The sequence below is a fragment of the Lissotriton vulgaris genome, chromosome 10 (genome assembly GCF_964263255.1).
Source record: "Lissotriton vulgaris chromosome 10, aLisVul1.2, whole genome shotgun sequence".
NCBI lineage: Eukaryota > Metazoa > Chordata > Amphibia > Caudata > Salamandridae > Lissotriton > Lissotriton vulgaris.
Genome location: NC_141698.1, coordinates 639488272 through 639515649, shown reverse-complemented (window position 1 = coordinate 639515649; position 27378 = coordinate 639488272). Strand labels below are relative to the sequence as shown.

General features: G+C 46.2%; 1 protein-coding gene across 2 annotated transcripts in view; it reads left to right on the top strand.

Moving 5' to 3' along the window:
- PAXIP1 (PAX interacting protein 1) overlaps positions 1-26882 on the top strand; it is a 192106-nt gene extending 165224 nt beyond the window's left edge. Inside the window, exons 17-21 of one of the 2 annotated variants that reach the window (XM_086941477.1) lie at positions 13099-13199; positions 22432-22566; positions 22653-22728; positions 22822-22879; positions 26508-26882. In XM_086941477.1, coding sequence (XP_086797603.1) covers positions 13099-13199; positions 22432-22566; positions 22653-22728; positions 22822-22879; positions 26508-26529 — 392 coding nt within the window. In that variant the 3' untranslated portion in view covers positions 26530-26882. Of the gene's footprint in view, positions 1-13098; positions 13200-22431; positions 22567-22652; positions 22729-22821; positions 22887-26507 lie in introns of both variants that reach the window. The other variant, XM_086941478.1, reaches the window with a different exon arrangement.
- Positions 26883-27378: the final 496 nt, after the last annotated feature.

The window sequence follows — 27378 nt, the reverse complement described above, 5'->3', positions numbered from 1 at the left end:
GGGGGGGGGCGGGACAAGGAAGGAAGGTTACTCACTGTCGGAACCTTTTGACTGTATCCCAGAATACCTTACTGCTATTCTGGGCAGCTACAAGTTGAAGAATTTCCCAATCCCGTATATGTAGGACATGTTTCCCCTCCCTGAGGTTCCACTTATAGTCCAGCCTGGCCTCTCAAACCAGCCTGGCCTCTCAAACCTCCCCAGCACTTCTAAGGGTCCCCGTCAGTGCCTTCCTCAAAAGGGGATTGGCCCCTGAACATTTACCATCAGACCAACGTGGGTGTTCTGAAACAGGATAATGGTGTTTCAACAGATGTTTCTCAATGCAAGTGCATACGAGTTGATAGAAGATGGATAAAACTTCCCTCTAAACACCCCAGGAATACTCGCATATTCTTTTAAAGGAAAAACAGTGTGGTATTGAGATCCTTAAGGTGCCAAACTACCCTGAGTCTGTCTTTTGAATGTTGGGTGATTCCATTGCACACAATAGTGATGATTTGTCCTTGCCCAGTAGGAAAATTCCTTCAAGCGAAAGAGACTTGTGGTCGCCACTCTGAGTTTCTATTACTGCACTGTTAAAACACCACAGGAGGAAGTGCTTAGAGGTGAATATGTAGTCCATGACTGATGCCCCACCCCTCCTCTGTAGGGTGGTTTACTTGGCCCTACACCCTGAAAGTGGTTGATTACATATACAAGGACCAACTAGGCAACAGAATTCCCCAACTCCAACCCCCTGGCATCCTGTGGTGCACTTTCTGCAACTGAACTCAAGAGCCTAACTCTGTTGGCTCTTCACCAATCTTAGCGTTAAAATTCCCACATAATAAAAAGCGTATATATATACATTGGACGAAGCAAAACATCTTGAACTCCTAAGTTGGCGCTTATGAGTGGGATTACATACCACCAATTACTACAGAACCTGCACCACTCCATATCAATTAACCACCATATATTGCCTAGTTTTATTCACTAGTTGAAGAACTTGAGAGAAATGTCACCTTCCTATTTCAGTAATGGAACAGGTTGTTTATTATGACTTCGAAGAAACCCGCCTGGAAGATAGATCAAGGCGATTCCCATAGTGACTAAAATCTTGCAAACCTCTGCTTCGTTCTCCACCAGCGTGCTTGCTTGGACACAGACCCCAGAGAATGCTGCAACCTGTTTAATTGGACATTCTGTTGCGGATTCTGTGCTCTTGCAGGCCGCTTCATGCCAATCCACAGTCCCGCCTCCCTGTGCACTGCTTCTCCTGATAAAGAAGGATGAACAAAGGATAGCTCTGGAGTTTCCTCCTAAGCATCCATCAAGACTGCTATTGCGTTAGCCAAAGTAAGATGCTGTGACAGGCAGGTGCTGAGTGACTTGGCTCAATATATTCAACCTTTACCTGAGAACGCGAAGGAAGAAGCAAGTCTCCACCACAAGGGGGGTGAGACTTCAGCTGTAATAATTGTTGGTGCTTTCAATGTGAACTTCTCTGGGTTTTGCCAGATAGTCAAAGCAGCTATGCTGTGGCATCAGAAGTTGCAGTGTTCAATATCTTTTCGACCCAAAGTCCAACAGTGGATTTTATATGTGCCCTGTAAGAAAATGGATTATTTGGAGTGGGCAATAGCCCATCTCAAGGAATAATGACACTAGTTAAAGTGAATCCCAAAGTCTCTAAATTAACCTGAGTTCAACCCGCTGATAGGTATGGCACAGAGCCAAGGCTCAATTTAGGGCAGCTTGTAAATCATACAAAACAGCCATAAAGTAAAAACACCAAACAATAGAAATCCCAAAACCGAATTAGAAAAATAGGTAAATTTTGATCAACAAAATGACACCAAAACGACCAATATCCAAAAGAGGAAACCGAGATATGAATTTTAAAAGTTTTAAATAAAATAGTGCCAGCAAGACCTAATCATAAATGATTGCCTGTGGAAGCAGTAGAAAGTGCTTTTCCAGTAGATCCCCCCCTGATGTCTCTGGAGGACTTGGAAGATCAAAGATTTTATAAGTCCCAACTTTTAGGGTTTCCAGAGCAGCTCTTCTGGGTCTCTTCTAAGGCTCCCAAGACCTCATAGAGCACTTAAGGGCCAAGATCCTCTCCAGCAGAGGCCACCAGCAACGGCCGGTTGAAACTGTTCACTTCAGGTATAAGCCTTCTTGTAGCTTGTTGTCTCAGTAACCACACTGTAAGTCATCCCACTGACCCTTGGAGTCCACTTCCTGTTCCGGGGTACAAGAGGTAGCAGGGCCAGTTCTTCGGGTCTCTTCTCCGGTCACAGCACGCAGGGTACGGACCACTTCTGTGCTTCCACAGGTCCAGAAAGTGTTTTAAGAGGGTTCCTTGGGGGTGCCACATTTATGGTTGGCACTAGCCAGTCGGTTGGGGTGGTTTTATGGACACTCCCCAACCAATGAGAAAAATGTTCCCAGGAGCAACCATACCTCCATTCCACAGTCCAATTTACCCCACTGCAAGCAATCCTACGGCGCATCTTTCTTCTAAAATTCAATATGGAGAAACCCTTCCTTTCTCTTGGAGGTCATGGGTGCCCACCAAGAGATTTAGCTAAGGGACTGAGCTGTCTCCTCCTATGTGGTCACTCAAAACCAGTTCTGGGAGTAGCTTCACTCCCACTCGGTTTGGAGCCAACTTGGTTAGTTTAGTCTTGAAGATAAATGCTCTCCCTTCTCGTCTCTCCGTACATTAGACTTTGAATGGGCAGGCCTCACCTCTGTGCCTTTAAAGTTAATGAAATTCCTGCGTCCACTCCAGCGGTCCTGCCTGGGCTTATAGGAATTAAATGCCCCACACCCAGTTCACACTATCACCAGGCCTAAACCCATTGTTTTGTTTTCATGCAATTTCCACACCTCATTCATTTTCATTTTGCATATTCTTATCAGGCACCCAACGATGTGACCAGCAAGTTTTACTTAAAGGTGATCCTTAATATTTAAAAACAAGGTTTCTTGCCTGTCAAAAAGTTGTTTTGACTGGTGTGACAGCAGTATTTAGGCTGCTGCAGTCAGGCTACACACAGTAGGCTAGAAGCCATATTTTCCAGTCCTCTCTGTGGATGGTGCATTAGGTGCTTCAGTCCACCTGTGATTTTTATCTTCCAGGCCATGGTTACATTCTCTATACCATATACTAAGCAAGCCTCGAAAAATCATAACAATGTTACTAGACCTGCAGGCAGAGTAACTTCAATAATCTACTTGCACTAACTGTAATGCAATTGACCACAAAACAGGTCTCAACTTGTGTGATAGTTGGCAAATATTTTATTTTATTGTCTCCTTGTTCTTCATTCTCACATTTGAGTGCACTTTCAAATATGCGAGTTCAGCATTTTTGCTGTAAAAAACAAAATTCTATTGTTTGATTAAATAGACTAAACTTCTGCTCCATGTGTAATGCGAATCTTGCCCGTGATCCCCGACTTGCCTCTCAGTTTATAGATGGCATTGCCATCAGGGCAGGGGAAGGAGTGTTTCTCAGTTTGTTTACTCACTTTTAATAAACATATTAGTAAGGCGTAATAAATTATTTTTGTCATCACACAGAAGGCTTAAAAATGGCTTTCACAACTACTGAAATATATTTAGAAATGTTTGTACAGTTTACTTATTAGTTATATAAATGTGCACTAGGAAAAAAAATATATCCTACAGCCTTTTACACACTTTGTACAGTAGGTAAGACAGTTCAAAATCCTGGAACTCTACAGTCAGAGAAGGAAAAGTAATTGTAAACTGACTTCGGTCTTTGAAAACCGAGCAGATGTGACGAGATAAAAGCACTATTTAAAGGCATCTTTATCGCTCCTTCACTTTCTGACTGAACAGAACCCCTGTTCTTTGTTAACTCACCATAGCGGGCGAGTGAGTCCTAAATATAACCCCAATCTGGTGAAATCTGACTTGCCATAGGGAGTGGGCGAGTAGATTGCTTGATGCCTGCTAAGGACTTGCAGCAAGTTAAATGTCAATTAGGGATAAGCCAATTTAACCATGTTTTAAGGGCGACTGCTGATGCTTTACTGCTGTTAAGCAGCGGTAACAGTGGACAGATTTGTAACTTCAGGAAAATCAGGTCCATGGAAAGGTGGAATACCTAGGGTGACAAAGCAGAATAGGCAGATATCATTTATCCCCTTTGATAGAGAGCATATGGATCCAACTCTCCAATCACTAATCTGATAAGGATACTGCTTGTTTTTGGAAATACTGTAGTATCTGAAACAAATTGCTTTTAAAGGAGCATGGGATGGGAGTGCCTTTTTACAGAGGGCACTATCCATCGCAACACAAATTACTGTCTGCTTCTTATTGTAGCAGTCTTGCAAAAGAGGCTGAGGACGATCTAAGCAGCAGGTACTATCCCACAGACATTGACTGTTCAGGCCAAGTCTACTTCTGTCTTGATTCAAATCTTGTGCAAGAGTAGGTTTCCATTTATAACCACCAGTGAGAAGTGTTTGTTTGGGAAAAGTGGGTATTAGAACTGGTCCACTATACACATAAACTCAAATTTGTATAAAGGCCACCACCCACCTCTCCGAAGAACATATCATACATCTACGGTTGGGACAAGTGGAAATATGTTCCAAATTCTTGGAATGAGCATTGGAATCTGTCCCCAAATAACAGTTCGATTTATACTCCGGGTTGTTTCTTGTACAGAAAAGATTAGGGTAGTTGACTCATTTTTTGACCTATGGCTGCTATTTCAAGTATCTGTGTAAACCACAGATCAGAATCGTTATGGTACAAGACGTACCTCTTCTCCTCTACAACGGTGAGAACATTCCTTCATTGGAACGGCAGGCTGCTTAATTCCATGTATCCATCAAAAGCACAACATAGACTTGCACTTCAAAATGGCTAGGTTCCACCATCAGTCAAGATGCTACCATTAGGACTCATGCCAGTTCCAAGACATTTACAAAGTAAATGACCCATGTAGGGGCATTTCTAGGGAAAAATGGACCTCAAAACTTTCCCTAATTAAATAACTTGCTCATCAAAGGCAAATCGTTCAAGGAAACAGATGTCAACTGATGCACTTTTGGATCTCTTTCAGCTTATGGGCCTCTCGCACATCGTCTCAAATTAAGCCTAGGCAAATGCGGGTCCTGAGAGAGACTGGACACAGTTAAGGGGAAAGCTATCCTGTCTCAAGAAAGAATAAAAAAATGAAAAGCATTTTCTCACCGATCCAAGGATTGATTCATTTGCGACTTAAAACAAGCAATGCAGATTCTATTCAATAAAGTAGTGCTACATAGGTATGAGACAAGCAAAGGTTTAGTGTGATGGCCAAATCTTTGCAAACACTTTTCCATTGTGTCTTTTCATACCACAGGTAATCAGGAAAGAACCATGCAAACTGAGTCTCTTAGCACTGGCATGACCTCATCATATTTGGTTTTACCATCTATTTTCATCTGCAGAATCTCCATGAATTCATCTAAGCAGTCGGCATGATTTGCTGTTCAGGGACATGGGCCAGATTCCTCATCACAATACAGAATCTCAGCATTTGACATCATGGCTTTTGAACACCTAAAGCTTCCAGGTTTAGGTGCTCCTCAAGTCTGCGAACATATTGTGCACCCGGCTAGTTCATATTACACATTATGCATTTAGTGCCATTTCAAAGGCTTGCATCCTGTCACTTTTGACCCGCGTTCCGTCTATTCGAATGAGCTAAAGCAGGATTCAAGCCTGCCCCTGTTAATATTCCCTTGGCCATATGAAGAGTTTGTTGCTCTTAGGATTCCACCTTCTTATTGGCTTCCCGAATCGTCAAACAGTTCATTAAATGCTTTTCAAGACTTTTATCCTATGCGATGCCTACCTCCATTATAGGGCTTGCCTAAATGATGAAACCATCATTTGAACCGATACATCATGTAACCTATTACATGGACGTCAGCTAGGAGTGTTGCTTGGATCCTAGCTTTTGCTATTGAAGTGCCATTTCTTTAATAAAAAAATTAGGTGGTCCTGAGAACCAACAAATGTATTTCAAAGATACCAACAGACATTGAAATGAATAACACTGGGACTATCAAACCTTATTTTCAAAATGCTACAACTGTGGCTGAAAGAACTCTTTAGTTCGAGGCATGTGAGTTGCAGATAGTACACTGCATTAGATCGCCACTTGGTGTTGGGCTCGGATGATTGCAGGTTGTTGTCTTCTTGGAAGAAGTCTTTGCTAGTCCCAATAAGTGACTCCTCTCTTGGACAATACTGCGCATGGGTATCGGCTCCATCCTCAGATTGTTTTTTTCCGCCACTGAGTTCGGATGAAAGTTTCTCCGCTCCGGCCAGAAACAGTTATTCTGCAACTTCGACGCGCAGAACTTCACAAAACAATTACTACCTGCCTTTGACATCGGCGGCACCTTTCGACGCCAAAGTTTCCATACCGGTCATCCAAGTGGGCCTCTGGGCCTATAGACGCCGTGCGGCCTACACCATATTGAAAGGACTCCGTTCCGAAAATGCCCGAAATGTCAAGCAAAGTTTCCACATAGCGACCCCCACGAGGTCTGTAACCTCTGCCTGTCGCCGGACCACAACGAGTCGACCTGCACAGCCTGTGCTTCCCTCCGCTCGAAGAAAACCATCCGAGACCGGAGGGCCCGTCGACACGAGATGAAGAGATCAGCCTCCGCACCGGAAAACATCTTCGATGACGAGGCTCCACTCGTTCCCGAAGAAGACTCACCGGATCTCCAGATAGTCTCCGAGGCAGATGACTCTGACGACTCCATTCCATCGGGTCAGCGCGTGAGTACTACTGCCCCTGCACCACATACACCCAAGCAGAAGGCAAAGGTCAGCACTCCGCCCGATGGGCCCAGCCAAGACCGGTCATCTACTTAGAAAGTTCCGGCTCGACTCCGAAGAAATCTTCCACGCCTTCCGGTGCCTCGACACCAACCAAGAGTCTTCCTTCGGCTCCGAAACAAGGTCCACCGCCTTCCGGTGCCTCGTCACTGAAGAAGTCTCAGTCGACACTGAAGCCAAAACACCCTTCGGCTCCGACACCGAAAAAAGTGCAGATACCGAAACACGTTTCGCCACTGAAACCAAAAGACGCACCGGCTCCGAAGCAGCACACTGTGCCTTCCAAGCCAAAATCTATGCCTTTGGCACCGAAACCTAAGCCACAGGACCCTCTAATACCTCCTAAGGCTAAAGACACTCCACAACCTACGCCGGCACCGAAAAAACCAGCGCCGTAGAAGGTTGCGCCTCAAGAGGACCTTTTTCGACCAGATCCTCAACATAAAAAGATCTTCATTGACCCGAAAACCGGTCAAGTTGGTGCCACACCACTCAAGAAGAGACCTGCAGCTACACCACCTACACCTGTGGTTCCTGCCAAGAAGGACTGTGCAACCTCTCCTCTGCACTTTTCCTTTCCTGTCTCTCCTCCTTCTCCCGCTCCTCCCTATGTTTCACCTCAAAACTCTCCAATACAATCTCCATTATCATCCCATTCACCACAGAAGGATGATGAATATGATTTAGGTGGAGGGGACGGGGAAGGAGACACTACATACCCTGAAGGTGAGGGCACATGGACTTTTCCATACACAAAACCTGGGCATGGGTGGGGGTTTCCATACCCTGCAAATGACCCTGATGTCCCTGAGGCTCGCTCATACCCATCTAAACCTTCTAATGAGGATACTATTTGGTTTGGCCAGCTGATCAACAGAGCTGCTACATACCATGGTGTCCCCATGCACTCTGAGGCCATTGAGGACGATTTTCTCCTAGACACTTTTGAGCAGTCTCAGAGATACGCTCAAATTCTTCCCATGATCAAAGGGGTGGTTAAGCATGCTACTGAGATCTTTAAAGATCCTGTGCGTACCAGAATTTTAAACCCCAGAATTGAAAAGAAATCTAGACCTGCACCCTCAGACCCAGTCTATATTAAAGGACACTTGCCACCAGGCTAATTAGTGGTGTCCAACGCACGTAAAAGGGCCAATTCTCAAACTTCTAGTGAAACACCCCCGCCTGACAAAGAATCCAAGATTATTGATCTGTCAGGCAAATGGATAGCTGCGCAGGCTTCCAATATATGGCGCATAGCTAATACGCAAGCCCTCCTCTCCCGTTATGATAGGGCTCACTACGACCAATTGGAGAAATTGCTTGAACTCCTCCCAGATCAGTACAAAGATCAAGCTACTGACCTCATACAGGAAGGCAAGTTAATATTTAACGCTTCCATCAAATGCGCACTAGATGCCGCAGACACAGCATCTAGGGCTATTATTACCAGTGTCGTTATTAGGAGACCTGCGTGGCTACGCATTTCGGGGTCAAAACAGGAAGTACAAACCACCATTTTGAACCAGCCTTTTAACCAAAACCAGTTATTTGGTCCCGAGGTAGACACTACCCTCGAAAAAATGAAAAAGGACACAGACACTACCAAGTCTATGGGGGGCCTTACAATCTACCCCAGCCCGAGGCTCCTTTCGTCGCTCCTTTTAAAGAGGCGGCTCCAAGCAAACTGGAACAGACGCGAACACGTCTTTCAAGACACAAACCTCCTCTACCAAAAGTTACTATAGAGGAGGATACAGAGGCAATAATACCAAGGGCAGAGGTAGAGGTAATGACAACACTCAAGCCTCTTCCGCCCCTAAGCAATGACTTCCCTACGCTCCCCCCGCATCATTCCACTCCTGTAGGGGGCAGACTGACGCAGTTCCTGCCTGTCTGGAACTCCATTACAACAGACAAGTGGGTAAGACAGATTATCCAACATGGCTACTGCCTAGAACTTACAGCAACCCCTCCACACATACCTCTCAGACAGCGTCTGATGTCTACCGATCATCTAGCTCTCCTCCAGCAAGAGGTTCTATCCCTTCTACAGAAGGGTGCGATTCAGATAGTCCCTTTACAGGAACAAGGTACAGGGGTTTCGTACTTTCTAATTCCCCAAAAAGACGGGACCGTGAGACCAATTCTAGACCTCAGGCCCCTCAACCATTACATACACTCAAATCATTTTCATAGGATCACACTGCAACAAGTGCTTCCACTGCTGCAACAGGGAGACTTTCTTGCTACATTAGATCTGAAAGACGCCTACTTTGACATCCCTATACATCCTGCTCACAGGAAATACCTACAATTTGTACTGGAAGGACAAAACTTATCAGTTCACGGTCCTTCCATTTATAGTGACAACGGCACCAAGAGTATTCACGAAGTGCCTAGCAGTCGTAGCAGCACATCTGAGAAGACAACAGATCCATGTCTTCCCTTATCCAGACGATTGGCTCATAAAAGCCAAATCTGCCAGCCAGTGCGTTGCACACACACACCCCAAACGATCCAAATGCTGCACAACCTAGAGTTTACAATAAACTACACCAAGTCACACCTAGAGCCTTCGCACGTACACCAGTATCTAGGGGCTATAATAGACACGTCTACAGCTCTATCTTATCCCAGCCCAGCCAGGATACAGAGCATTCAAAACTTAGTTGCTGATTTTCAACACCAACAATCTCTCCCAGCCAGAGTGTTCATGAAACTCATAGGCATGATGGCATCTTGTATCTTCATAGTTCCACACGCAAGGTTGCAAATGCGTCTGTTACAAGAGTGTCTAGCACGACAGTGAAACCAAGCTCACGGTCAATTAACAGACCTGGTGTTGGTGGACAGCCGCACACATCGCTCTCTGCAGTGGTGGAACACCAAAAACCTGACAAAGGGGCGGCCGTTCCTAGAGCCAGTTCCACAAGTAGTGCTCACAACAGACACATCCCTCACAGGATGAGGAGCCCATCTCCTACGACATACCACTCGGGGTCAATGGACCGCTCAACAGCGGCTACTCCATATCAACCATCTCGAGCTGCTAGCAATATTCCTAGCACTCAAGTCCTTCCAACTTCACGTGCAAAGCAAGGCTGTCCTCATCCGGACGGACAATATGACAGCCATGTGCTACATTCAGGAGAGGACACACTCTCTGCAACTGTCCCAGCTTGCACAAGACATTTGGAGATGGGCCATTCCTCAAAACCTACATCTGTTAGCAGAACACCTTCAAGGAGTTCACAATCAGATAGCATATCTGTTGAGTCGACAGGCACAACAGATTCATGAATGGGAATTGCATCCATAAGTTCTTCAGCTATTCTTCCAACGGTGGGGTCATCCACACATAGACTTGTTTGCCACCCACGAAAATACAAAATGCCCAGCCTTCGCCGCCAGGTTTCCACACCCACTGTCCGAAGGCAATGCAATATGGATGAACTGGTCAGGCAGATTTGCGTACGCTTTTTCGCCTCTCCCACTAATTCCATTAGTGGTGCGCAAGCTCAGACAACAGTCTCTCAAACTGATCCCTGTAGCTCAACCGTGGTTCACCACGCTGCTGGAACTCTCTCTAGTTCCACACCAAAATCTGCGGCTCTCTCCATCTCTGTTAACACAGAACCATGGCCAAATCAGGCACCCAGACCCGCACCAACTGAATCTAGCGATCTGGCTCCTGAAGTCCTGGAGTTTGGTTATTTGAACCTACCACCAGGCTGTATGGCCATTATTAAAGATGCCAGGAAACCCACTATCAGAGCATGTTACGCTGCTACATGGAAGAGATTCGCAATTTATTGCATGAATAATCAAATTGACCTCCTGGATGCTTCCATCCAGAATATCATTTGTTACCTTCTACATCTACAAAGATCTAATTTGGCAAATTCTTCCATACGCCTGCACCTTGCAGCAATTGCAGCTTATTTACAGAACAGACAACATCTGTCTCTTCAGTGTTCCCGCGATTAAAACGTTCATGGAAGGCTTAAAAAGGATAATCCCACCCAGGTTGCCTCCTTCTCCTGTGTGGAACCTAAATTTTGTCCTTACCAGACTTATGGGACCCCCTTTCGAGCCCCTACATAGATGCGAGCTGCAATTCCTAACATGGAAAACTGCTTTCCTTGTTGCTATCACCTCTCTCAGCAGAGTAAGTGAAATACAAGCTTTCACTATACAAGAACCATTTTTTCAAATACATCCCAACAAAGTGGTTCTTAGGCCTAATCCAACATTTCTCCCAAAAGTCGTCACTCCTTTTCATCTCAGTCTGTCGAGCTACCTGTGTTCTTCCAAAACCTAGACTCAGTAGCAGAAAGGGCTTTACACACCCTAGATGTTAAGAGCTCTACTCTACTATACCGACAGGACTAAATCATTTCGAAAAACTAAACAACTGTTTGTTGCTTTCTCTTTTCCGCACAAGGGCAACCCCATCTCCAAAGGCGGGATTGCACGGGGGATTGTAAAGTGTATACAAATATGCTATATAAAAGCTAAACGTACACTAACAGTTCCTCCTAGAGCGCACTCCACTCGCAAAATAGGAGCCTCTATGACTTTCTTAGGAAATATACCACTAGAGGACATATGTACGGCGGCAACATGGTCTACACCACACACCTTCACTAAACACTATAGTGTTGATGGGCAAGCCAATCAGCAAGCTACGGTAGGCCAAGCTGTCATTAGAGATCTCTTTCAGACTACTGCAACGGATACATGTGACCACCGGTAAAGGGGATACTGCTGCACAATTGATGCAGTGTACTATCTGCAGCTCACATGCCTCGAACGGAAAATGCTACTTACCAGTATGCATCTGTTCTTGGCATGTAGAGCTGCAGAGTAGTACACGCCCTCCCGCCTCCCCGGGACTTGTATCCGTTCCAGTTCTCATCTTACTTAGATGCATATGCATGGATATCCTTCTTTTCTTTACTTCTACTGGCTCCATCATTTCCCATCATGGCGAAAACCAATCTGAAGATGGAGCCGATACCCATGCGCAGTATTGTCCAAGGGAGGAGTCACCTATCGGGACTAGCAAAGACTTCTTCCAAGAAGACAACAACCTGCAATCATCCGAGCCCAACACCAGGTGGCGATCTAATGCACAGTGTACTACTCTGCAGCTCTACATGCCAAGAACAGATGCATACTGGTAAGTAGCATTCTCCTTCATGTTCATTGGATATTCAGTATCTAGACGAAACAAAGAAAATGAGACCAATTGTTTGTGGTGTCCGACCTACCAAAAAAAAGAATGGTTTATCCCCAAATGGGCAATAATGAGATGAATAACTTCAGCCATTTCAAAGCTAGTCGGTCTCTGAAAACATATCTCAGTTCATTCCACCAGGAGTGTTTCAGAAACTTTGGCCATGTTGGCTTGGGGCCCTATTGCTTATATCTGCTAATCTGGACACACTTGTTAAGCATTACTACGTGGATACAGAAGCATTTATAGAGACTGGTTGGGAAGACCGACCTTTATAATCGGTTTGCCTGCGGCATGCCTCTTCTTTATGCTTCATCAGGATAGTATAGCAACATTTGTCAGACGTATAAAATATAATTAAACTATAGTCTGGTATGTATTTCGTACTGCTAGCTACCTTGATTCAAGCATGTTAATCTAATAAAAATGCTGAAATAAACTAACCTGTAACTACACTTCTCTAGCTTTGGTAGCTTGCATAGATTTGCACTCAATTGTCCGTCCTCCACAGTCCAACGCTTTAGACATTCTCTCCTTCTACACTTGTGCTATAGAAAATCTGACATATGGTAGCCTCAAAGCGAGCTAAGTTCATCTGCTTTCACCTCATTGTTTGGAATCCATCTTTTCTAATGAGATGAATGGGATATTAAAGCAAATATTTTCTGTTTAGTGCGATGTAAGTTTAACTTTACTACTAATACACAACATAACACGGAACTCCAAGATCAACGACTCAGTTACTCAAGCATATAAATGTATGAACATAACACTGCTTTAAAACGGAGGAACTATTCTGTTCGGGTACATTCTACTGCTGCTAGTGACTATCCGAGATTTCTCATGACAACGCAACATAGCATGTTTCCAAATTGGCACTGCAAAATCCATTAAGGAGTGAATGTTACATTTGTTTGAACTCTGTGTTTGTGCTATATTTGCACATTGGTGATGCTAGTGTGTCTTTTTTATTTATCTCCTAGAGGAGCAAAACTTCATTCTTCGAGATGCTGAAGCGGAGGTGCTATTTTCCTTTAGCCTCGAGGAATCTTTAAAGAAGGCTCATGTAACCCCCCTCTTTAAGGTATTTTTTAATATATTTTTTTATAAGAGAAAATGTGATGTAATCTTATCTGGGAGGGCATCTGTCACCTGTTTTCCAAAAAAACGCAATGGTGATACAAGAGCATGAATGACTTGCCTTACTAAATCTTTTCTTTATCTACAGATCTATGAGATGCAGCCTATGTGCACATTGTGCAATGCATGTAATAGTAACATGTTATAGCCAAGGCTGAGATATTTTATGTTTTAAATAGCATAGGTTTGTAAAATAACATTTATTCTTGGTTGCTAGTGTAGCAGATACTCTCAGGTCAAAAAAAAAAGCGTGTGTGGTACTTTGGTGTGGGTAAAGGTTGGTAAGCAAAGACCTATAAAGGATTGAACTATGTCTTTCAGGGTTAGCTCTCAGTATGCAGAATTATTCTCAAATAGCTGACTGAAGTGAAGCCTCGCCGTAAAAATAACCCCAGCACGAAATCTTGCTTGCTCTAATATTCAGGTATTATATTCAGATATTACACTGGAGCCAAAACGTGCATAAATACCCATTTAGGAAAATGTATATACAAGAAATAAGTATTTACTGAAAACGCACAAACAGCTACGGAGTGTTTGGCTATTTATTTCATAGATTGTTTTAATATAGTAATTCCACTGATTTATGACCACCTAAAAGCAGTTCAAGGAAAGTGAGCTGAGGTGCAGCTCTTCGTCTTCCTGCTTCAGTGGGAGCCACCTCTAGTAGCACACACTTCTAAAGTTAGAATAGAGTAACACAAAAATGACTAAATGTCTTCTAATGTGATTGTTAATGTAATGATGAGACTTTGACAGTTGCTTAGGCAAGAAATCAAATTCATCTATTATGATGAGAGCACTAGTAGCAATGAATGACTGCATCGCCTTTGCCAGTCTTCTTTGGAGCTTAGCCCACGATCTGTATGACAAGTGAAAACTGAACTGTGTGCTTTTTATGCTAACTCCCAAGCAGAAAGTTTGATGATTTCCCCTATCCGCCTTCTGCTAAGGAAATTCCGGCATGGCTGTAGAGCCTATTGCTCACCCGGGAATATAATTTATATTAATTTCCGATTAGAAAGACTTGCAGTTGTATTTTGCCCACTCTGTGAATGATCTATTATCTGTCTTACCTGTTGAGAGGAGTAGATAGGTTTAGAATAAGGATTAGAGTCTTGGCAATAAGGTATCTGTACACTAAATGATGTCTTGATCGATTTCCATTTTAAATGGATACTAAGAACCTTGAAATGAACAACTCCTTCGATGTCAGAACCCTGAACGACAAGCATTTTAATCTAATGATTCCCTAAATATTAGGGACCATTACATATAGTGGTGATGTGAAAGCGGGCTTTAAAAAAAAGAGGGTGTCCTTGTACCATTGTTGGAGAAATGCAATGCTGTAACTGGGAAATCAACAGTGCGGCAAAGGCTTGAACATGTTTGTGATTTGTGTGGAAGGTTGACCTGTGCGCATGTTGATCAGTGGTTTTGTATGTCCGGTTGGTTGGTGAAGTGGGCCAGAAAGATCCTGATTGATGGACCGCACTGTGTGCTTGCTTATAGATTTTACTTGATGTCATTGAGACGGCACATCAATCGCCTAAATGACAATCCTTAGGTGCTTCAACAGTGGAAGACATGGAAGTTAAAACAATTCCTTTTTAGGTTTCGCCTCGCCGAAAGCTGCGCAGCAGACTTTCGCGCAAGGCGAAAACTTTTGTTTACTAGTATGGACAAAAGTCCCGCCTCTCTGTTCCATTGGCTAGATCCATAAATGGAGGCTAGCCATTGGAAGAGAGAGGCGTCCGTCTTTCAGCGAGGCGATTGGTGGGCGTTCCCGGCGATTTTTCTCATCCTGCCCCTTTGACAACGTCATTGCGGCGGTGGGCGTTTACTTTTTTTTTTTTTTTTGGCTGCCTTTTATTTTGTCATTTGCCCTGACCTCTGGTGAGTGCTTGCTGCTGTCCTGCCTTCCTCCGTCCCCCCCCCTCCCGCTGTCCGTGTGCCGTCCCCCCTCCCGCTGTCCGTGTGCCGTCCCCCCTCCCACTGTCCGTGTGCCGTTACCCCTATCCATCTGTCCGTGTGCCGTCCCCCCTCCCGCTGTCCGTGTGCCGTCCCCCCTCCCGCTGTCCGTGTGCCGTCCTCCCTCCCGCTGTCCGTGTGCCGTCCCCCCTCCCGCTGTCCGTGTGCCGTCCCCCCTCCCGCTGTCCGTGTGCCGTCCCCCCTCCCGCTGTCCGTGTGCCGTCCCCCCTCCCGCTGTCCGTGTGCCCGTTGCTGTGGTGAGCTGTGCGTGTTCCCCCGAGCTCACACATTCTGTAATGTCCTGGTTCCCTAGATTCAGCGTGCCCCTGTGAATGTCAGTCTGCCGGACCCGGGCATGAAGGAATCCGCCCTTCTGGTAAGGGCTCAACAGCGGCTTTCCTCTTCCTCTCGGCTGGCACATCAGACTCCCGTGCCCCCGAGCTCAGCTTCCCTTCCAGAGTAGGTGACTAAACCGGGTGAATCAGAAAGCAGTCGGATTCAGTGGCATTCTGCACGTATCACAATCAAGATTTGTAAAAAAAAAAAGAAACATGCAGCACTATTGCAGCGAGAGAGAGAGAATTCACTGAATGTATCGTTGTCAGAGGAGAAATATTGCTGTGTCGAGGACAAAAAAAATAAATCTAATTCATAATGTTGTTTGTATGGGGAACATTTGTCATCCTTGCCATTACATGGCAGTGTATGTTTTATTTCTTTTTTAAGCATAGTATGGTGGTTTTCCACTTACGGCCCGTTATAGTTTTCCATCTTTGCCTCCGTCCCCCCTCCGGCTGTCGGTGTGCCGTCCCCCCTCCGGCTGTCGGTGTGCCGTCCCCCCTCCGGCTGTCGGTGTGCCGTCCCCCCTCCCGCTGTCTGTGTGCCGTCCCCCCTCCGGCTGTCGGTGTGCCGTCCCCCCTCCGGCTGTCTGTGTGCCGTCCCCCCTCCCGCTGTCTGTGTGCCGTCCCCCCTCCCGCTGTCTGTGTGCCGTCCCCCCTCCCGCTGTCTGTGTGTCGTCCCCCCCTCCCGCTGTCTGTGTGCCGTCCCCCCCTCCCGCTGTCTGTGTGCCGTCCCCCCCTCCCGCTGTCTGTGTGCCGTCCCCCCCTCCCGCTGTCCGGTTGCCCGTTGCTGTGGTGAGCTGTGCGTTTGCCCCCGAGCTCACGCATTCTGTAATGTCCTGGTTCCCTAGATTCAGCGTGCCCCTGTGAATGTCAGTCAGCCGGACCCGGGCATGAAGGAATCAGCCCTTCTGGTAAGGGTTCGGCAGCGGCTTTCCTCTTCCTCCGGCTGGCACATCAGACTCCCGTGCCCCCGAGCTCAGCTTCCCTTCCAGAGTAGGTGACTAAACCGGGTGAATCAGAAAGCCGTCGGATTCAGGGGCTTTCTGCACATATCACAATCAAGATTTGTAAAAAAAAAAAAGAAACATGCAGCACTATTGCAGCGAGAGAGAGAGAATTCACTGAATGTATCGTTGTCAGAGGAGAAATATTGCTGTGTCGAGGACAAAAAAAATAAATCTAATTCATAATGTTGTTTGTATGGGGAACATTTGTCATCCTTGCCATTACATGGCAGTGTATGTTTTATTTCTTTTTTAAGCATAGTATGGTGGTTTTCCACTTACGGCCCGTTATAGTTTTCCATCTTTGCCTCCGTCCCCCCTCCGGCTGTCGGTGTGCCGTCCCCCCTCCGGCTGTCGGTGTGCCGTCCCCCCTCCGGCTGTCGGTGTGCCGCCCCCCCTCCGGCTGTCAAAATGCCGTCCCCCCCTCCGGCTGTCGAAATGCCGTCCCCCCTCCGGCTGTCGGTGTGCCGTCCCCCCTCCGGCTGTCGGTGTGCCGTCCCCCCTCCGGCTGTCGGTGTGCCGTCCCCCCTCCGGCTGTCGGTGTGCCGTCCCCCCTCCGGCTGTCGGTGTGCCGTCCCCCCTCCGGCTGTCGGTGTGCCGTCCCCCCTCCGGCTGTCGGTGTGCCGTCCCCCCTCCGGCTGTCGGTGTGCCGTCCCCCCTCCGGCTGTCGGTGTGCCGTCCCCCCTCCGGCTGTCGGTGTGCCGTCCCCCCTCCGGCTGTCGGTGTGCCGTCCCCCCTCCGGCTGTCGGTGTGCCGTCCCCCCTCCGGCTGTCGGTGTGCCGTCCCCCCTCCGGCTGTCGGTGTGCCGTCCCCCCTCCGGCTGTCGGTGTGCCGTCCCCCCTCCGGCTGTCGGTGTGCCGTCCCCCCTCCGGCTGTCGGTGTGCCGCCCCCCCTCCGGCTGTCAAAATGCCGTCCCCCCCTCCGGCTGTCGAAATGCCGTCCCCCCTCCGGCTGTCGGTGTGCCGTCCCCCCTCCGGCTGTCGGTGTGCCGTCCCCCCTCCGGCTGTCGGTGTGCCGTCCCCCCTCCGGCTGTCGGTGTGCCGTCCCCCCTCCGGCTGTCGGTGTGCCGTCCCCCCTCCGGCTGTCGGTGTGCCGTCCCCCCTCCGGCTGTCGGTGTGCCGTCCCCCCTCCGGCTGTCGGTGTGCCGTCCCCCCTCCGGCTGTCGGTGTGCCGTCCCCCCTCCGGCTGTCGGTGTGCCGTCCCCCCTCCGGCTGTCGGTGTGCCGTCCCCCCTCCGGCTGTCGGTGTGCCGTCCCCCCTCCGGCTGTCGGTGTGCCGTCCCCCCTCCGGCTGTCGGTGTGCCGTCCCCCCTCCGGCTGTCGGTGTGCCGTCCCCCCTCCGGCTGTCGGTGTGCCGTCCCCCCTCCGGCTGTCGGTGTGCCGTCCCCCCTCCGGCTGTCGGTGTGCCGTCCCCCCTCCGGCTGTCGGTGTGCCGTCCCCCCTCCGGCTGTCGGTGTGCCGTCCCCCCTCCGGCTGTCGGTGTGCCGCCCCCCCTCCGGCTGTCAAAATGCCGTCCCCCCCTCCGGCTGTCGAAATGCCGTCCCCCCTCCGGCTGTCGGTGTGCCGTCCCCCCTCCGGCTGTCGGTGTGCCGTCCCCCCTCCGGCTGTCGGTGTGCCGTCCCCCCTCCGGCTGTCGGTGTGCCGTCCCCCCTCCGGCTGTCGGTGTGCCGTCCCCCCTCCGGCTGTCGGTGTGCCGTCCCCCCTCCGGCTGTCGGTGTGCCGTCCCCCCTCCGGCTGTCGGTGTGCCGTCCCCCCTCCGGCTGTCGGTGTGCCGTCCCCCTCCGGCTGTCGGTGTGCCGTCCCCCCTCCGGCTGTCGGTGTGCCGTCCCCCCTCCGGCTGTCGGTGTGCCGCCCCCCCTCCGGCTGTCGGTGTGCCGTCCCCCCTCCGGCTGTCGGTGTGCCGTCCCCCCTCCGGCTGTCGGTGTGCCGTCCCCCCTCCGGCTGTCGGTGTGCCGTCCCCCCTCCGGCTGTCGGTGTGCCGTCCCCCCTCCGGCTGTCGGTGTGCCGTCCCCCCTCCGGCTGTCGGTGTGCCGTCCCCCCTCCCGTTGTCGGTGTGCCGTCCCCCCTCCCGTTGTCTGTGTGCCGTCCCCCCTCCCGTTGTCTGTGTGCCGTCCCCCCTCCCGTTGTCTGTGTGCCGTCCCCCCTCCCGTTGTCTGTGTGCCGTCCCCCCTCCGGCTGTCTGTGTGCCGTCCCCCCTCCGGCTGTCTGTGTGCCGTCCCCGCTCCGGCTGTCTGTGTGCCGTCCCCCCTCCGGCTGTCTGTGTGCCGTCCCCCCTCCGGCTGTCTGTGTGCCGTCCCCCCTCCCGCTGTCTGTGTGCCGTCCCCCCCTCCCGCTGTCTGTGTGCCGTCCCCCCCTCCCGCTGTCTGTGTGCCGTCCCCCCCTCCCGCTGTCTGTGTGCCGTCCCCCCCTCCCGCTGTCTGTGTGCCGCCCCCCCCTCCCGCTGTCTGTGTGCCGTCCCCCCCTCCCGCTGTCTGTGTGCCGCCCCCCCCTCCCGCTGTCCGGTTGCCCGTTGCTGTGGTGAGCTGTGCGTTTGCCCCCGAGCTCACGCATTCTGTAATGTCCTGGTTCCCTAGATTCAGCGTGCCCCTGTGAATGTCAGTCAGCCGGACCCGGGCATGAAGGAATCAGCCCTTCTGGTAAGGGTTCGGCAGCGGCTTTCCTCTTCCTCCGGCTGGCACATCAGACTCCCGTGCCCCCGAGCTCAGCTTCCCTTCCAGAGTAGGTGACTAAACCGGGTGAATCAGAAAGCGGTCGGATTCAGGGGCTTTCTGCACATATCACAATCAAGATTTGTAAAAAAAAAAAGAAACATGCAGCACTATTGCAGCGAGAGAGAGAGAATTCACTGAAAGTAGCGTTGTCAGAGTAGAAATATTGCTATGTAGAGGACAAAAAAAATAAAATAAATCTAATTCATAATGTTTGTATGGGGAACATTTGTCATCCTTGCCATTACATGGCAGTGTATGTTTTATTTCTTTTTTAAGTATAGTATGGTGGTTTTCCACTTAAGGCCCGTTATAGTTTTCCATCTTTGTTTACCAGTAGTGATGTCATTCGTGATTATAATTATCCACAGTGGCTGCTTTGCAGCCTCCAAATATATTTGCTCAGCATTGCTGAAAGCTAGTTTCCATCTTACAACTTATTAAATGGAACCAAAGAGCAGTGGCCTGGAGTGAAAGAGGTGCTAAGGTTATCACCTTCTTGAACACCAAGGTATAGGAACTGCTGCATGTTATGCACAATGTATATCAATGCCCAATTCCTCTCCCTCGTGCCAGTATATCGTTTTTTGCCCAATTTCTCCCACCCAGAGAAGGGTTTTAAAAAGTTATTTCATTTTTTAAAGTTTATGCCCAGTGGATAATCTTGAAAAGATGCGAAATGATTGTGTGATACATAGGGTGTTTTCGAAAGTAACACTGTGGAGTGCATTTTATAGAAACCTGTTTTGTTCATAAAGCTAATTGGCGTACCAACTAGATATGCACAGTATGTCCTTGAAGATGTGCTAATACCTACTCTTTGTGTACGGCTCTGAATGAAGGCTTGTCGATGCTCGTAAGCAGCCTTACCATAGGCAAAGATTGTAATCAATGAAATGCTGGAGTATGGACCTTCGGTCCAAATATCCACCCTTAGGCCCACCCTGTACCGAGGCCACTTTCAGAAATTCCAAAATAGGCCCTTAGAACTCCATCAATTTCACCTAGTCCAGCAGTAGGTTTAACTGTGATCTTTGTATTCTTAGTCAGTTTGGTAGAACAATATTGATTTCTATTTTTTCATGTTCAATCTAGAGCCTACTAAAATTAAAATCGCCATTCCAAGAGATGTTGCATTTTGTAATAGGTTACTTTTGTTAGTTTTGAATTACTCTGCCTTGTATTGGTTCCTTGTATTGGTTCTAGTGATGTCGACGATGATGGTTTTCATCAGTGATTGGAACCATGCCATTTGTGGTGATATCTATTACCACATGTGAGGTCAGGCGTTACTGCGTTCGGTAAATTATACAATGCTTGCCAAAATTGATGAATTTTAATAGGATTTGTAACCATAACATCCCTTTAACTGAAGCAATGTAAAGGATTTTTTATGAATTTTCTTAACATTCTTTCTTCTGAGTTTTTAGCCATGACCTGTAATTTAAAAAAAATCAGCGGCCAAAAATGTCAGCTCGGTCAAAAACAGCGTGTACCCTGCTGGTAGTTAATAGAATCGAGGTTCTTCCAGGAAATTGACTAATGCGTGCTGTGATTTCCAGTAACACTATATTTACTTCCAGTGTGTCCATGTCTTTTCCAAACCACAGTTGTGACTGCAGCAGAGTGTCTCTGCTTGATGAGTGGCATTTGCCAGGGATTAAACTATTGGCATTGTAAGTGACAATGCCATTTATTTATCTGTTTTCAAAACCAACACATAAATACAAATGTTGTCATTTACAATGCCAATAACTCAAACTTTTCAAAAGGCGAAACCATTGCATTGTAAATGCTTGTTGTAAATTGGGATTACACTGATTCCCTCTGAGACCATGTAAAAAATCATACTTTAAAAAGCTGAATGGTTTAAGAGGTGCATCCAAGTGCAAAGTCTTCGATATAGAGTGCGGCCATCCCATCTGGTCATTTAGGGAAGAGACAAGAGATGAAACTTGTGACAAAGAAAAGGTGAGAGATGGAGAAATAAAATGTATAATGAGCGATGCACCATGATGAAATGGAAATGTTGTGTTTTGCAGAGTGTGACTATTTTACTTTCCCAAGCTGTGTTTTAGCCCAACATTTGGGTTCAAATCAGTTGCGGTCAGTGTGGGTTGTACTGTATCCGCTTATAGTCGATGCCCAGAGATTAATCTTTGTTTTAAGGATGCAGTTCTGGATCCAACCACTAGATTGCAGAGTAATGTATAGCAAAAACAAAGTTTGGGTGTTTTACATTTTGATTTTACATTATCCTGACTCCTTTTCTTGTTGATTCTTTAAAAAAACAAATTAAAATGCTCCTTTCTGAACCCAGCCACCAGATTGTATAATGCACGGCTTGTGAACATAAAGTGGCCTGAAGCTGCAGAAGTATTGTTATTGTTAAGTAACTCTCCTTACCAATGTACATAGGAAGCGTAAACTCATTCTAGTCGTATATCCTGCCATTTGTGCTATTTCTTCAGAAGGTTACAGATAGACTGGTGTGTCCCAGAGAATATTACCAAAATGGTGAATGTTTCAGTAACATTCTCTGAAGAGAGGCCCAAGAAATATGTGCATAAAGTGAAATAAAGGTAGGACACGTTGGGCGTTTATGTACAAGGTGAATAAATGCAGAACTAGGGGCGTGCCTTTTCCTCCGTAGTGCTTCTAAAACGAGATTTTACAATATGGGGCTATGAGGTATGGGGAAGGAGGTTGGAGGGGCAATGGGGCTCGAGAGTTAACAACTGAAATATTTTTTTCGAGAAAACGGTTGTGTATACACAAGTCGCCCACGAGAAATATTGATTATAGAACACGTATTAAATCCAGAGGTACTGCTGAGAGTAGAGTCTAGGAAAGCAGTATTGACTGCAACATCGAAGGCAAAGTTGGCCTTTAGTTTCAGGCATATAGTTTGGGCAGATCTGTTACCGTGATTGCCATGATGAAGAACATAAAAGCAGACTAGACTGTTTCATATAGGATCTCATTCTAGACAAGTGCACCGGTTTACCTCCCTTTCTGTACACTCAATTCTTTCAATCTGTACATAAGCTTGAGTGCTACATTCAAACCAGTCTTAAAGAAGGTTCTTGAAAATTGAATGAAATAAACAATCTTTTCCTGTTTTTTTTTTACCGTCTGGTTTTATTTTAATCAGGGAAAATATTTCTACATCACACCTGGTATTTGTCCAAGTCTTTCAACAATGAAGGCAATTGTGGAAAGCGCAGGAGGGAAAGTGTTATCTAAGCAGCCTCCCATTCGCAAACTGATGGAACATAAACAGAACAAAGTAGGTACAAGTGCTCACGCCTTGAATGTTCATGCCTGCTTGAAGGTCTGGTTTATTGTCTAACTCTATCTTTTTCTTATTTCTAGAGTTTACCAGAGATAATCCTAATATCGTGTGAGAATGACCTCCACTTGTGCCGAGAATTCTTTGCAAGAAATATAGGTATGTTTCATGGACCAACGTATTAGCTTTTTGATAAATGTAGCATGAATGAGCATATGCGTATATTTTAATCTGTTTCATTTACATTTCCAGATGTCCATAATGCAGAGTTTGTTTTGACTGGAGTACTTACGCAATCACTGGACTATGAGTCATATCCTTTAATTAAAGACGTGAAAGTCTGAAAATCTGTGATTCTGGTGGTTTGACAATCAGTCTTTCATATTGTACCTTGCACTATGGGTCCTCAAGGCATTAAAATGCATTTTGAGGCAAATTCAGTCGTATGGAACACTTGTATGTTTCTCAAACCTCCTAGATAGTTTGGTGTGTGTATGACTTGTTTTCCTACTGAATGCTAATCGAGCCAACGTCTGAATTATTTAATTGTTTTTGTAACCTTTTATCTGCTTATCGGAATGCCCGCTGGTCCTTACTGTTTGGAAAATCATGGTCCGACACCATTTTGTCATAGCAGCACACAGCACTGTCTGACATGTATTTGCCACAGTGATCTTGACAGTGCACTGATATCACTAGTTCAACAAGTACCAAGATGGGAGAATGATGATAAAATTATTACTTTGTAGCCCACATAGACACTGTATTGCCATTCTTCTCCGAGTGGTAAATACAGGCCTGCGGAGTGAACATCCCTGAATGACAAACTGTCCTCTATATCCGACACTGTATGGTGTTGCCTGCACTTTCCTACGGCTGTAACTCTTCCATAAGTCCTGTTCACAAACACATGTACGGACGAGGACCAAAATATTGGACTCAGAAATTGACATGGTACATGCCTGGCCGACAGCTGAGATCAAGCACTAAGTTACAGCTCACGCCGCTCAGAGTTCAAACTGCCAGAAATGGTGGCCGTGCCTTTTCTTTCATGGCACCATCCCTATGGAACGAACTTCCTCTGAGCCTACGTACAACTACTGAACTTATGAGCTTTCGAAAAAACGGAAAACCTGGCTCTTCTGCTAGATCTATCCTCTGGCTCATCTTCCCATCTCAGGACTGTCTGCATGCGCCATGAGACTCCCTCGGTATGTGATATGTGCGCAATACAAGTGTCCAGACTAGACAAACCAGGGTAATGATATACCTTTGAGTTGAATTGCAGCAGACACCCACTGTTGACATAACTCAATTAGAGGGTACATTATTCGGATTACACAAATTTCAATCAGTGTACTTTGGGTTATGGTTTTATAGGAACATACAATTAAATAAAAATCTAACAAAAAATAAGGTCATTACTATCCAGTTGATTCAAAAGCTGCCAAACTGGCCTTGGTAAAATGGGGATGATTAAAGGCCTTCTACCTTTGGGGAGAGAATGTGGCCAAGCGGCTAGAGCCGTCGACCTCTGAGCTGGGGAACCAGGTTCAAGTCTCTGCAGGGCCACTCAACATTCTGTGATTCTGGGCCAATCACTTAAATCTCCCTGTGCCTAACAAAACTGAATGTGTCAGTCTGTAACCTCCGGGTCTAGTTCGCACTACATAAAACTCCACTCAAAACAACAACAAAAAAACAGACTCTGTTAACGTACTGCGTACTGTAAAAAAAATGGCTGTTTTTTATGGTGGACCCTGTAGCAAGGCTGAGCATTCACAGCTAGAGGCACAAAAAGTGGTGTCTGACTGAGCAGTTGATAAGGGAAAGGGGCAGAGCTGGGCTTGTTTGGAAGGCCAGGTAGAAGAGAGGAAGAGTCTGGTCAGAAAACAAATGAAGAAGATGCTGTGGCAACAACATGCACCAGTGGGTTCACTGGTATGTTTACAACAGCAATGAATGCTGCTCTTCTTGAAGGAACTCCTGTCGTACTGCTTATCCTTACAGAAAAAACTGTGCGTTTGGTTAAACATCAGAACTGTGTGAGACCGACTCCGCGCACACCATCTGGATATGTGGGCTTAGTCCTGCTAACTCACAGTGCACCATCTGTACCCCTAACGACACAAGGTGCCGAATGGATTGTGCAAACTCAGAACATGACAAGCCCTGACTCCCCAAGGAAAGTAGTAAAGACTTTCATGGAGGTTCTTTGAGAATTATTGGTTGTTTTGTGGTTGAAAGGTGTATGAAACAAACTGGCTTAAAGAGCATTTCTCTGATAACTTTTGGATGTATGGTCCTTCTCCATGGTGTGAACTGCGGTTATTCCAGTATGTCAAGAGATCCTTAGGTAGTTAATGCGACCTGGAAACGTACTTACCATGGGCAGCATCTTTTCCAGGACAATGTTCTAGATGAGAAGGAGCAGCAGAACTGCAGTTGAGGTGTTTCATGTGTTGACAAGATTCAGAACTGCTACAGAGTGGGTATAAAGATTTTTTATTTTCCGAAATGCCTTTGTTCCTGTCAGAAACAGCCAAGTGACAGTCTATGTACCCATGCTGATGGATGCCTAGTATAGTTTCCAGAGCATATTGAATTGGAGCATATACTTGGATACTGTCATCCCATTCTGAATCTGCTTCAGGCCAAACATTTTTTTCTCTAGCTAGAGAGAGGCACTCTTTGTCTTAAGCTGTGAAATTGGTGAAGCGGGGAGTACCTTTTATACTACACCGAGAGTCAAAATCTGGCTTGACTTCAAAATCTTTTTTTCTCGCTGTCTATACTTCAGGGTCTGGGTGCAGGTAACCATTGTCGTTGAGTATGTACAGAGCCTTAAAAGCGTCAACAGAAAGGAATTCAGTGCCAGTACTGCTGAAAGACATCCTGTCGGGTTACAAAGACTTTATTCTCAACCATTCCAAGCTGTCCAGATAAACTGCGACCCTCCCACCCCCAATCCATCTTTGCTATAGAGTACTTACTTGTAAAGAAAGTGCCAGTGCAGAATTGTAGCTGTACATGGTATAGTTGGTAAAAAAAGGGTTTCATCTATCTGTTTGTCAAGGGTTTGCACTTGAAGCAGACCAATAGAAAACGGTTTCATCAGTTTGTCACAAAAGCAAATTCCCTTATTAGATTTTGGCTAGTGTTCAGATATGAGTGCCGGTTAGACTCTCGCATGTAAAGGTCCTCGCTCAGGGCATTTGGTTAGCCCTCTTCAGTTAGGTGTGGCAGACCTAGTTTGTTTTGATGGGCAAATATCTCACTTGCCTGATGCTTTTTTTAGCACTTAATTTGATGGCACATGGTTTCCACTCAATCTTTCTTCTCCCTAGAGCACAGCAAAATTAATTCAAAATATCCTGGCTTGATGGAAATTACTGTAATTTTCGTGAACGGGATGCATCTGTTGGTGTGAGCCATCTTAGAAGTATGGTCGGACTTGATATAGCTGTGTGTGGGTAGAGAACGTACATTTCAAGTGCAAGTCCAATATTTGTCCCGGCGGTGCCATGTATGTTGGCAGTTTTCTTGAAGTGTGGTTGGGCAGACCAGCCTATTGTAGAAGTGAGCTTGTATCGCTCAGTGGTTAATTACATTTCTACTCTTAACATTTTTGTCTGTCTGAACTGTACTAATTCTTACTTGATGTATGCAAATGATTTTGCCTTAAAAGTAATGTATGTACTTTAAGTGCTGCAGTGTTGTTGTAGCATGATTATTTGAAGGAATCCAACATTGGCAAACCCCGCAGTTGTTACTCTGGCATTGGCTTCTCCTTGGAGTGCAACTTTGTGAAAGCAAATTTTATGTAAACACTTCAACAACAAAATGTATGTGTTGAGTTTTTTTTCTTTTAAAAGTTGATCGATATTTTTTCCTTTGTGAATTAAAATTTCTTATTGAAAGAGTTATCTCCTTAACAGTCTTACATATAAGTTTACTTGATGTCTACCAGGCTTCCTGATGACGTCAATCTTTCTAAATCTTGGCCATTCAACTGCATCATAATGCGATGAAGACTTCCTGCTGGCGCTGTTTACTTCCATCTATTTTCCTTGGCTTCTAAACAGCAAAAATACAGGAATGTGAAAAACTGCATCTTTTTAGGATGTGTAATTTTGTTAAAATAAACATAAATTATGTTTGTATTATAGTATAATTTTAAAAGCCCATATTAGGTTAATTGCCTTGTTTAAATGCTGTAACATATCTGGTACTTTGACAAAAGTATGATTGGGTGTAGAAAGTGAGTTCTGTTAAATTATGACAGTTGAAAAATAAAACTTTTGTACAATGTTTATTTTTGTTTCTCACCTAACTTTGTTTATATTAATATTTTGCCTCCGTTTTAAATAAATTTACCTTTACAAAGTAAACTGTATTTTTCCCTACAAGAGATGCAAAGTAATCAACGTAAATTGAGAATGCAAACTCACATACTGGATCTGCTTTTAGAAAAGCATTGACCAGACCAATCATTTTGGCACTTATATAGTGAAACTGGTTTTTAAGCTTCAGTAAGAGGCAGCACATGTACCAGATAGGAGGCACAACTCTAGACACCCCTCGCACTATGGAGAGGTACAGCATAGACCACTACAGTGCAAGAGTCCCCCGCACACACCCACTACAGATCAACTAGAAATTATGCAAATATCTGTTACATATAGAGACCAGGCATAGCATGGCAGCGGAAATTCAAACATCACTCACTCCGAATATATACAACCTTGATAGTATCCAACCTCAGTCGCACAGAATAGGTACAACATGAGCAGAAACAAAGCAAGCTTT